Source organism: Natator depressus, chromosome 1 (genome assembly GCF_965152275.1).
Source record: "Natator depressus isolate rNatDep1 chromosome 1, rNatDep2.hap1, whole genome shotgun sequence".
NCBI classification, from domain to species: domain Eukaryota; kingdom Metazoa; phylum Chordata; order Testudines; family Cheloniidae; genus Natator; species Natator depressus.
The window spans coordinates 218,291,039-218,304,020 of record NC_134234.1 but is presented as its reverse complement, the minus strand read 5'-3'; the positions used below and the strand labels follow the sequence as shown (position 1 = coordinate 218,304,020).

General features: G+C 46.6%; 1 protein-coding gene across 1 annotated transcript; it reads left to right on the top strand.

The window, feature by feature from the left end:
* Nucleotides 1–392: 392 nt before the first annotated feature.
* LOC141986802 (uncharacterized) lies at nt 393–10,823 on the top strand. Its single transcript, XM_074951785.1, has 3 exons — nt 393–701; nt 1,281–1,740; nt 10,730–10,823. Exons 1-3 carry the CDS (start codon nt 476–478, stop codon nt 10,821–10,823), a joined length of 780 nt encoding a protein of 259 aa, XP_074807886.1. The 5' UTR covers nt 393–475.
* The last annotated feature ends 2,159 nt before the right edge of the window (nt 10,824–12,982 follow it).

Here is a 12,982-nt window from a genome sequence, read left to right as displayed (position 1 = left end):
TTTGACCGCTCTGGACAGCACTCTCAACTCAGATGCACTGGCCAGGTAGACAGGAAAAGAACCGCGAACTTTTGAATCTCATTTCCTGTTTGGCCAGCGTGGCAAGCTGCAGGTGACCATGCAGAGCTCATCAGCAGAGGTGACCATGATGGAGTCTCAGAATCGCAAAAGAGCTCCAGCATGGACCGAACGGGAGGTACGGGATCTGATCGCTGTATGGGGAGAGGAATCCGTGCTATCAGAACTCCGTTCCAGTTTTCGAAATGCCAAAACCTTTGTCAAGATCTCCCAGGGCATGAAGGACAGAGGCCATAACAGGGACCCGAAGCAGTGCCGCGTGAAACTGAAGGAGCTGAGGCAAGCCTACCAGAAAACCAGAGAGGCGAACGGCCGCTCCGGGTCAGAGCCCCAAACATGCCGCTTCTATGATGAGCTGCATGCCATTTTAGGGGGTTCAGCCACCACTACCCCAGCCATGTTGTTTGACTCCTTCAATGGAGATGGAGGCAATACGGAAGCAGGTTTTGGGGATGAAGAAGATGATGATGATGACGAGGTTGTAGATAGCTCACAGCAAGCAAGCGGAGAAACCGGTTTTCCCGACAGCCAGGAACTGTTTCTCACCCTGGACCTGGAGCCAGTACCCCCTGAACCCACCCAAGGCTGCCTCCTGGACCCAGCAGGCGGAGAAGGGACCTCCGGTGGGTGTACCTTTTAAAATACTATACATGGTTTAAAAGCAAGCATGTGAAAGGATTACTTCGCCCTGGCATTCGCGGCTCTCCTGGATATACTCCCAAAGCCTTTGCAAAAGGTTTCTGGGGAGGGCAGACTTATTGCGTCCTTCATGGTAGGACACTTTACCACTCCAGGCCAGTAACACGTACTCGGGAATCATTGTACAACAAAGCATTGCAGTGTATGTTTGCTGGCGTTCAAGCAACATCCGTTCGTGTGTTATCCTCAGGAGAGTGAGATATAATCCATGGTCACCTGGTTGAAATAGGGTGCTTTTCTTCAGGGGACACTCAGAGGAGCCCATTCCTGCTGGGCTGTTTGCCTGCGGCTGAACAGAAATGTTCCCCGCTGTTAGCCACAGGGAGGGGGGAGGGTTGAGGGGGTAGCCACGCGGTGGGGGGAGGCAAAATGCGACCTTGTAACGACAGCACATGTGCTATGTATGTAATGTTAACAGCAAGGTTTACCCTGAAAGAGTGTAGCCAGTGTTTTATAAAATGTGTCTTTTTAAATACCGCTGTCCCTTTTCTTTTCTCCACCAGCTGCATGTGTTTCAATGATCACAGGATCTTCTCCTTCCCAGAGGCTAGTGAAGATTAGAAAGAAAAAAAAACGCACTCGAGATGAAATGTTCTCCGAGCTCATGCTGTCCTCCCACACTGACAGAGCACAGACGAATGCGTGGAGGCAAATAATGTCAGACTGCAGGAAAGCACAAAATGACCAGGAGGAGAGGTGGCGGGCTGAAGAGAGTAAGTGGCGGGCTGAAGAGAGTAAGTGGCGGGCTGAAGAGAGGGCTGAAGCTCGAATGTGGCGGCAGCGTGATGAGAGGAGACAGGATTCAATGCTGAGGCTGCTGGAGGACCAAACCAGTATGCTCCAGTGTATGGTTGAGCTGCAGCAAAGGCAGCTGGAGCACAGACTGCCACTACAGCCCCTGTGTAACCAACCGCCCTCCTCCCCAAGTTCCATAGCCTCCACACCCAGACGCCCAAGAACGCGGTGGGGTGGCCACCGGCCAACCAGCCACTCCACCACAGAGGATTGCCCAAAAAAAAGAAGGCTGTCATTCAATAAATTTTAAAGTTGTAAACTTTTAAAGTGCTGTGTGGCATTTTCCTTCCCTCCTCTACCACCCCTCCTGGGCTACCTTGGTAGTCATCCCCCTATTTGTGTGATGAATGAATAAAGAATGCATGAATGTGAAGCAACAATGACTTTATTGCCTCTGCAAGAGGTGATCAAAGGGAGGAGGGGAGGGTGGTTAGCTTACAAGGAAGTAGAGTGAACCAAGGGGCGGGGGGTTTCATCAAGGAGAAACAAACAGAACTTTCACACCGTAGCCTGGCCAGTCATGAAACTGGTTTTCAAAGCCTCTCTGATGCGTACCGCGCCCTCCTGTGCTCTTCTAACCGCCCTGGTGTCTGGCTGCGCGTAACCAGCAGCCAGGCGATTTGCCTTAACCTCCCACCCCGCCATAAACGTCTCCCCCTTACTCTCACAGATATTGTGGAGCACACAGCAAGCAGTAATAACAGTGGGAATATTGGTTTCGCTGAGGTCTAAGCGAGTCAGTAAACTGCGCCAGCGCGCCTTTAAACGTCCAAATGCACATTCTACCACCATTCTGCACTTGCTCAGCCTGTAGTTGAACAGCTCCTGACTACTGTCCAGGCTGCCTGTGTACGGCTTCATGAGCCATGGCATTAAGGGGTAGGCTGGGTCCCCAAGGATACATATAGGCATTTCAACATCACCAACAGTTATTTTCTGGTCTGGGAATAAAGTCCCTTCTTGAAGCTTTTGAAACAGACCAGAGTTCCTGAAGATGCGAGCATCATGTACCTTTCCCAGCCATCCCACGTTGATGTTGGTGAAACGTCCCTTGTGATCCACCAGAGCTTGCAGCACTATTGAAAAGTACCCCTTGCGGTTTATGTACTCGCTGGCTTGGTGCTCCGGTGCCAAGATAGGGATATGGGTTCCGTCTATGGCCCCACCACAGTTAGGGAATCCCATTGCAGCAAAGCCATCCACTATGACCTGCACATTTCCCAGGGTCACTACCCTTGATATCAGCAGATCTTTGATTGCGTGGGCTACTTGCATCACAGCAGCCCCCACAGTAGATTTGCCCACTCCAAATTGATTCCCAACTGACCGGTAGTTGTCTGGCGTTGCAAGCTTCCACAGGGCTATCGCCACTCACTTCTCAACTGTGAGGGCTGCTCTCATCTTGGTATTCATGCGCTTCAGGGCAGGGGAAAGCAAGTCACAAAGTTCCATGAAAGTGCCCTTACGCATGCGAAAGTTTCGCAGCCACTGGGAATCGTCCCAGACCTGCAACACTATGCGGTCCCACCAGTCTGTACTTGTTTCCCGAGCCCAGAATCGGCGTTCCACAGCATGAACCTGCCCCATTAGCACCATTATGCATGCATTGGCAGGGCCCATGCTTTCAGAGAAATCTGTGTCCATGTCCTGATCACTCACGTGACCGCGCTGACGTCGCCTCCTCGCCCGGTAGCGCTTTGCCAGGTTCTGGTGCTGCATATACTGCTGGATAATGCATGTGGTGTTTAATGTGCTCCTAATTGCCAAAGTGAGCTGAGCGGACTCCATGCTTGCCTTGGTATGGCGTCCGCACAGAAAAAAGGCGCGGAATGATTGTCTGCCATTGCTCTGACGGAGGGAGGGGCGACTGACGACACGGCTTACAGGGTTGGCTTCAGGGGGCTAAAATCCACAAAGGGGGTGGCTTTACATCAAGGAGTAGTTCAGGCAGGACTTCACGGAGGGTTCCAATAAGAAATGGTGCACCTAAGTTATTGTTCTTATTGGAACAAGGAGGTTAGCCTGGCCTCTGATTGATACATGGCTAGATCTACCTCGCTGCACCTTCTCTGTGCGTGACTGCAGTGTGACCTAGAGGAATGAGTCCCCTAGACAGGGGAGAAGGCAAATGAGTACAAAACAAATCTGGTCTATTTCTTGTTTTGATCCACTCCATCTATCTTTTACATCTTTGGCTGGCAGCAGACGGTGCAGAAGGACTGCATGCCATCCACATCTCATGGCTGCTCGGCAGAAGACGGTGCAATAGGACTGCTAGCAATCCATATTGCCTGCCTGCTCACCATAAGACGGTTCAATAGGACTGACTGCCGGACTAAAGAGAATGACCTGGTCAAGTCACTAAAAATTTAGTCCCTGCACCCGTCTGCCCAGGCGCTCCTGATCGACCTCACACAGGCAACCAGGAGTACCTCGGACATGACGAGGACGGCTACCAGTCGTATTGTACCGTCTGCTGCCACAAGGCAATGGGTTGCTGCTACTGTGTAGCAATGCCGTACCGCGTCTGCCAGCACCCAGGAGACATACGGTGACGGTTACCTGAGCGGGCTCCATGCTTGCGGTGGTATGGCATCCGCACAGGTAACTCAGGAAAAAAGGCGCGAAACAATTGTCTGCCCTTGCTTTCACGGAGGGAGGGAGGGAGGGGGGGACTGACGATATGTACCCAGAACCACCCGCGACAATGTTTCAGCCCCATCAGGCATTGGGATCTCAACCCAGAATTCCAATGGGCAGCGGAGACTGCGGGAACTGTGGGATAGCTACCCACAGTGCAACGCTCCGGAAGTCGACTCTAGCCTCGGTACTATGGAAGCACTCCGCCGAGTTAATGCACTTAATGCACTTCTGTGGGGACACACACACTCGAATATATAAAACCGATTTCTAAAAAACCGACTTCTATAAATTCGACCTTATTCCGTAGTGTAGACATACCCTAAAACAAGGCATGATGCGGATGCCAAGGTCTGGTAGCAAGTAGGCTGTTATAAAGGCATGTCTGGCAAAAAAGAGAAGGGATCAATCACTGGCAGACTTTTACTAAGGGGATTGGTCACAGTTAATGTACGCTTTTAAACTACAGCTTTTTGATAGTAATTGTGCTGGCAGCAGTCATCATTGTGTTGGCGATAATGGAAGAGTTTGTTAAGATGCAGCTTATGGGCAACTTTCTATTAGAAGCCTTCAGTCATAATGAATTCTTTCAGCATTTATCATAATTGCGCTAATTAGGATACATTTTGTGGGCATTAATGTGGCTCTCACAAGTATTTTCCAGATATTTGGCTGCAATTTAGCATTAGTCAGGCATGAGTTAATGGACACCAAAGGCTTTTTTCGCTAAAAACCCTCCTTGTTTGGGATATTCCATTGCTACTATAACTTTTAATATTCATTTTCATGACACTAATTATGGGGTATTGATTTAGATATTGCACATTACCATAGGGATTCCATTTTAATTCAACATTAGTGTACCATTAAAATGTAAAATACAGAGTTAGCATTTTAAGTGGAAAGTCTCTCTAAAATATTTTCAGCTGTAAAATTTTTCTCTTCACCCAAAGAATCACTCCAGACTTCGTTCAGGGTATTCCTACGAGATATGAGGATATGAGACCAATTGTCTCAGTGTCTCAATGTCTGTCATGTTGTGTGTTATGTTTTTGGAGCAAAAGACAGGAGTACAAAAACAGCAGTTTGCAGTGATAAAGGACTGGCCCTTTTCCTGCTAAAGTCAATAGAAGCTTTGGTGTGAAATTTCATTGAGGGCAGAACTGACTCCAAAGACTGTGCTATTTGTGTAAATACAGTAATTATATTCCAAATGTAGGGAGAAGGGTGGGGTTTCACAAAAACTAGAACTTGTTCTGTGGTGGCACTGTTCCTGTGCTCCCCAGCCACAACATGGTTGGGCCAAATGAAGAGTCTCATGGACTCCTTACACCTTCTAATGCCCCCCACTTGTGTGTCGACACTTTGCTAGCCCCATGGCCCTGGTTTTGCGATGTGTAGCATGTGACCAGATTGCATTGTTCTAAGGAATTCTGACTCTGCAAAGTTGTTGTTGATATTAATGGGAATTTAACATACATAATTTTCAGGATTGGGCCTTTTTTCGTCTGGATAGCTTATTATTTGTTGGTCAAAGCCCATTGAAATACACCATACTGACTTCAATGGGCTTTGGATCAGGCACTGTATTACCTGACAGTCCACTTAATTTTAATTATAATTTACCAAAGTTTATGTTCCCCTTCTATTGCTTGGGCTGGATCTCCATTTTCTAAAAAGAAAAGTACAACAGCATAATTGAATTTCTGTCTTTAGAAGATGAGGAAGACATTTATCCACAAAGCCAGGCAGTCTTTCATTGAATGATGCATTCAGAGGGTGGATTGGGGGCAGCAATAGTCATTTACAATGAGCACCATCCATCCAACAGTTACATTATGCAATGATCTTCCTTCGCTATATTCCACAGTCAGGGCACATATCCATTAAGAGGTTACCTAGGCTAAGTCTCATAAAACCCCCGTGTTCTTTTAATTAAATGGAAATTTTATATTAGAAAATTGTAAAACAATGACACTCTCAAAGCTTCACTCACGAATAAAAACCTTAAGTGAAAAATTTCAAATGTGATTGCCCAAAGATTGGCTCCCAAATATATGCTGAGGCACTTAGGCACCAATTAACATTAAGCGCATGCATAGGTTCTTTGCTGAATCAAGGCCTTAAATAAAAGTAACCTGATTCTCAGAGTGAATGAGAGTCCATAACTCCCACTGAAGTCAAGAGGAGCTGGCGATGCTCAGCACCTCTAAAAATCAGGCCACTTTTTCTTACGTGCTGAACCCTAAATTCAGACACTTAACGTTAGGTACCCAAATTTTAACATTTTGGTCCTGTCCAGTTTGGCTGAGTTAACATTTATGGTGCAAGTTTTCTTTTGATCTTCCTAACTCGTGTGTGTAGTAATAATAAATATAACTTTGAAATAACAGAGGTTTTGTATTTAACGTCCTTTTTTCTTATTTTTTTTAAAGGAAAAACTATAAAGGCAAATAAGGAATAGAAGTAGGTGCCTGAGCTTGTGCCAGTGATAGACAGTGGATTCTTCATGTTCTGCAAACAGGCACCAAAATAATGTTTTTTTGCATCCAGCCACAGATGCTCCAGGAGCCCCCATTCACCATCAAGCCTCTGTGCTCTCTCCCACCAATCATATGACACAAACATATGAAGCTTGATTTAATCTCACTTACAGTGGTGATAATCCGAGGTAATGCTACTGCAGTCAATGGAGTAATGCTGGTGAAAGAGCAGAATCAAGCCCATAGGGATTGTTACAACCTGGCCTGGGACCCCTCTGAATTGTCATTAGTCCGGTGCAAAAATAGATCAGATGGCCAGTTCCCATGTGCTTCTAAATCAACAGGGTCCAGGTGGAGTCTAGTCCCTGGTCCTAGCTCTGGATCTCTAGGGCTCACTCCCAGGCTCAGATCTCTTGTCTGAAGCCTTCCTTGGGACATGGGGTTCCACAATCTAGCCCCTCTCAATGCCGAAACCAGCGCCTCAGACTTCCTGAGGCTCCCCAAGTTGCTTATGTGCTGTGAGACTCCCACCTAGGCTGTGGTCATCTGGGCATAGGTGACGACTCCATGGAGCATGCTGGAGCACCCAAGGGAAAAAATAGCGGGTGCTCAACACACACCAGCAGCCCCATGGATCAGCACCTCCCCCTCTTCCCCAGCCTTTCTGCCTGCCGGCGGCGCGCTGATCAGCCCCTCCCCTCCCAGTGTCTCCCACCTACTGAGGATCAGCTGTTCAGTGGTGTCCAGGAGGCACTGGGTTGGGAGGGAGAGGAGCAGGGGCAGGAAGAGGTGGGGAGGGGGTGGAGCGGGGGTCGGAAGAGGCGGGGCTTGGGGGAAGGGGTGAAGTGGGGGTCGAGCACCCCCCTGGGATCTGAATAAGTCAGCGCCTATTCTGTGAGGGAAATATGGCAGGAAAGCAAGAAACACAAGCTTGGTCAAGGAATTTCCTAACCATAGTCACTTACTAAAAGCACTAGAGAGTTACAGAGCTTTCAAAAATAACAAAAGACGTGAGACGCACCCTCTGCTAGTCTGATTTCACCCCTTCTGTACGTCAGAGGTCTGTCAGTGTTTTGGGAAGGGCAGAGTCCCTCTTGCCCCCTTGTTCCTGCAAGCCCTTCTGTGCTGTGGTTATGGGCAACCCACTGCCCAGAGCAGCACCCTTTCTTAAGACGGACTTTGTCTCCCTTTGCCATGTGCTCTACTGGAAAGCTCCATTTTCCTCCCCCAGTCATGCGCCGCGGCAGAAAACCCATAGTTCAGTGGTTGTAGAACACTTATGTAGTTACAATTAATTTAATATTGCTGCTGAAGGATGTGTAATTGTAGTCCAAAAACTGCTGTGGCCATAGATGGACTGATCGGGCATTTAATAAGCTAGATGATTAGGTTACTCACTAGAGTCACACATTTTTGAACAGGTTACAGGCAGTACGTCCAAACAACTACACTGCAAACCCATAAACTCCTATAACTGTAGCCTTGTCTACTACATCGATTAATATATCTCCTGGAATACAGAAAGAGAGGAAAGTTGGAGGGGAGAGGGAAAGTGTTGGAAAATAGAAGAGATGACTGAGCACACACATTATGAGCTGTGAGACCAAGAGAACTCTTAATAAAGTAAAGCTGAGATTGAAAATGGAAATATAGATCTGTATTCTACTAGCTCTACTAAAGCTTGTGAGGCCAGATCTTGAGTAGTCTAGCTCCAGATCACCAGGGGTGGTCCGGTCCACCTGAGACCTGCAGCTATAGAAGGTGATGTGAATTTTGAGAGACGGAAGAACCCCTGCAGCTGTCAAACATCACCCCCTCACTAGGGGCAGAGTTGTGACTCTACCTCCCTACTCCTATCCCTCCACTGATTGTTATATAGAGTAGTTTGGGATTTAAGTCAAGGAGGGGTTTAGGTATCTCCCTGGTGACCCAGCAGCTTTGTGGGTCAGGGCGGCTAGTGTGGTTGAGCGGTAGCTATGGAGACTGACTGGCACAGCCCAGCCCACAGAGACCTTCCAACTGTCTGAGCCAAAATGCTGTTGTCAGCAAGGGAGGCCAGGGCCCAGTGAGCTGAAGATCCAGTTCCCAAGTCTGGGGGCGGGGAAGTTAGAGAGCCCATTGATGACCAACCACTGCATCCACCCTCCACAGCATGGGGTGAAGGAATGGCATAGGGGAGATGGTGTATGGGGAGAAGATGATCAGGGTCTATGGAAAGTTGCTGTGAGAGGAGTGTGGCACTCATTTGCATGGGTTACAAACTTCTTAAATAACTGTGCATCACCTGCTTACACCTCCATCCCCCTTACGCACTGGGATGATTGGCTTCACGACTTATTGGCCTGGTGTGCTACCTATTTAATAAGCACCTTATGATCCCATAACCACAAGTCAGACTAGAGAATGTCTGGAAATTTTAATCACAGATTATCCATACACAGAACATGGAGCGTATTTCATCACATTTTGTTAGACATATGTTTTCCCCATTTCTCATGTAAATCTTTTCCTAATTAAAACTTTTTATTCCCATTTCAAGATAACAAGCATATGATTCTATGAAAAGTACAAATATGATCGTTTGGATGTGTTATAACTGAGATCCTGACAACTCATGGTCATCAGTAAGGAAACTGGCTAAATGCCATTCTCTGTGAGTATAGTCTTCTTTAAATAGCCCCTACACTTTCAAACTGTGCTATTGTTCTTCACTTGTTGTCATCTACTGTTGGCTGGTGTTGCTGTGCTTTGTTAAACAGCTGCCATGTTTATATCTGTAAAGTCCGTGAGGTCCTTTGATGATGGTCTCAATGGAAACGTCAAGAGATGTACGCCATTGATTGTTACCATACATAGTTTCCATAGATTAATCACCATACTAGAGCACACCAATGGTCCTGTATCTTGTCTCCTATCTAGCAGTGGCCAGTGTCAGCAGCTTCAGAAGAAGTTGAGTGAAATCCCACACTGGCCAATTAGAAAATAACCTGACCATATGAGAATGGTCTTCCTAACCCCAGACAATTAGGCTCACAAAGGTACTTAGGCTCCTAATTTCCATTGAAATCAATGGGAGTTGGGTACCTAAATACCTTTAGGATCTGGGCCTTAGTAATTATAAACTGGTAACACTGTTTTATGCTATGGGTTGATCTTTCAGATATTGCCTTCAATTTTTCAGGTACAAATAATGGTGATCATGAGCTAGAGAATTTATATTTCTAACGACAGGATTTATGAGCAAAACTGGGTCCAATAATTAGAGTGATAATCCCTGTCATTTTGCACCATTGTTAATTGTCGGTGCAATTTTTTGTGATCACAAAAATGGACACCTAGGTTGAGGCTCTTTTCAGCATCAGACTTGTAGCGGGCACATGCATGTAATTTCATTGTGTCATACGCTAAGAATATATGCTTACATAAGCGTACTGTGAAGTCAAGAAGCATTCTTTAGATGCTTATTACCACAAGAATGTTGGTGAAATCTTGGCATTTTATGCTTACATGATGAGCAGCTAAATCTTTCTATTCCTGTGGCATTAAATTTCAGCACTACATTGTACATGTTATTCAGCCTTTAGCATTCCTATTTGGAGGCTAACCGTCAGATAAGAGATTTACTTTAGAAAACAAAACATCTTAAGCAGCATATTTTTAGGCATTCTGGTTCAACCATAATAGATCAACTGAGTCCAGTAATCCCCAATACAAAAAAGGTGCTGAGTAAGTGCCTGACAGACACTGATTTCTACAAAAGAGCTGGGATTTCTTTTAGCTAGATCTGAATGAGTACAAAGCCCTATATTCTACTAAGAATTTAAATCCCAGCAGGTACTTGGCTATTAGATTCAGCCTTTATTTCACTGCCTCAGCACATGAGTGTATGGGGTTGGCTTCCTTGAGGTTGACTATTGTGTAAGTGGTTTAACAACAAAGATCTTGTACAACATTTGTTTCTGATGAAGTTCCAACTGAACCATGTCTGTCGCTTTATTACGTTTTCTAAACATCTCAATCACTGTATGGTTAAGGCTGCGGAAGCAGTTCCACATGGCATCTGAGAACATAGCAGCACATAGTGTGCTGCTCGACAACATCTGGAAGCTCAGTGTTACATTACAGTAGAGGAAACAGTTAAAATGTATTTATTGTTGGTGTGTTGGCATAACACCAACAACATGCAGAATGGGACTGGACTTGCCTCTCTAGGACGTGACCAGTAGAAGCTGTGTGTGTTCAGTACCGCCAGCTCTGACTCCACCCACACATGTGGCCTTCGTGACTGGAGACGTACTCTACTGCTGAGTGACTCTAGTCAAAGGATGGGAAAGGACCAAAAGGGGCAGAAAATACTGATGAAATAGTGTTGCACGTTGTTATTGTCCCACCAGCTGAAGGCACATAATTCTGTCCACAAATGCGTAACACACCACTACTGCTTTCATTAACCTCATTGCTTATGTGGCAGAGACTAGAAATAAGGTGGGGAGATCATTAGAGATCATAGAGTGTGTGAGGTAGTCGATTTTGTGCCCGGGTTGCTAAATTACATGAGTGTGCAGGGGGCACACCATGTACATGGGGTGAAGGAGCGGGCTGGGAGAAAGGCCCAGGCGGCATGTGCATTGTCCCCCACGCTAGTCCTGAAAAGTACTGTAATATAACCTATCCTTCCGCCTCACCTGCGGGGTCCCCCGTCTGTAGTAGGGATCCTCCTGAAGTAAGGGCATCCTACGTGCAGCTGTGACCAGGGACAGTGCATTTCCACTGGAGCTGAGTGGCCAAAGGGTGAAGCCAGTGTCCTCAGTGATCTCCATCTACCCCCAGATAAAAAAACCCGACACAACTGGCAGTCACCCTGTCCATTTGCATGTGTGTTATATCTTCATCCATCAACCCTTCATCTGTTTGTCTCTGTGGCTCCACTCCTGAGATGAGCTCTATGAGGATGGATCCCTGTAGCCCCTCAGCTCATGGTAGGATTTGGGTCTTTGACTTGGCATTGTCTAGTGTGGGATTAGTGCAGTTAGTCACAGGATATCACTGAGGCCAAGAGGTGAGGAGGACTCATAAAGGGATTAGACATTTATATAGAGACCAACATCTAGATTTTTCTTAGTAAGGAGTGAACAGAAACCAGGAAGTGTCTCTTTCTCTGTGTTTGTACAGCATCCCACACAACAGAACTGCAATCCCGACGGGGCCCGTTGAGAACGACTATGATCAGTGTTTAATAAGGAGGTGAGGGTTTGTCCCTCTGCCCACAAATGTTGCTCTGTCAACCTGAAAAGCTCCACTGCGCCAGACATCAAATAACTTCCCATACACACACCCCGAGCCTGCCTGCAAGAGTCTCATGTGAGACTGCTGCAAATGATGCCTGTTTATGCTATAAAATGAATATAGTTTTGCTAGGGACTATGCTGAGATCAGAAGCTATTTCACGCAGGTCACCAAAAAGCCGCTGGATGGGTAACGGCTAACCAACTGCACCAGATTAGGATCAGTGACAGGCAGCTGAATTGTTCAGTTCCCTAAAGGCCCCTGAATCATTCAGATCCCCAAAGCCAGGATGTTTTCTTTCTCTATTTTCCTTTTTGCTATTCAAAAGCAGCATTAGAGTAAATAAGTAGCGGGCCTAAAGTATGAAATTTAACTTGGAATCAGGAAAAAAAAACAGGAAAAGAATGTTTCCCTAGTTTATGGCCTATGATTTACCTCCACAGGCGGGAAGGAATTGGTCAGGATATGAAATCTACAGCTTTGGCACTAAGACTGGAGCCTAGGTCCAAATCACGCCTATGTACTTTTATGGAGGCCTGTTTTATCCCTGTATTTTATCAGCTCTCTCCTTCCTGCATTGGCTGAGCCTTGCTAGGACTCTACTGAAGCTGGGAGGTCCAGGCAAGAGTCTCTCCAGAGACTGTCGATGGTGTGCCTCACTGGGCAACAGGTGTTGCTCTTGTTCAATGACATGAGGCTCACGCTGGCTTATACCAGGCTACTAGAGGATGTAGATAGCCTGAAAGCCTTGGTTAAAAGAGAACACATAAAGTAATCCGAGTTATAATTTAGAGTAAAATAATTCCTCTTAAAACGTCAGTGGCTTGCTCCTCCACTGAGGCCAGGCTTGCCCCAGAGACACCTTTTATAGCCAGCTTTAAACCCCCCTGAAAACTGGGGTTTCCTATGGAAACACTGACAGGGCCACAACTAGGGCAGTGCAAATGAGGCTGCAATAATGCTGCTGGGTCCCATAAAGGAGAAAGCATGGGGTGGGGGAA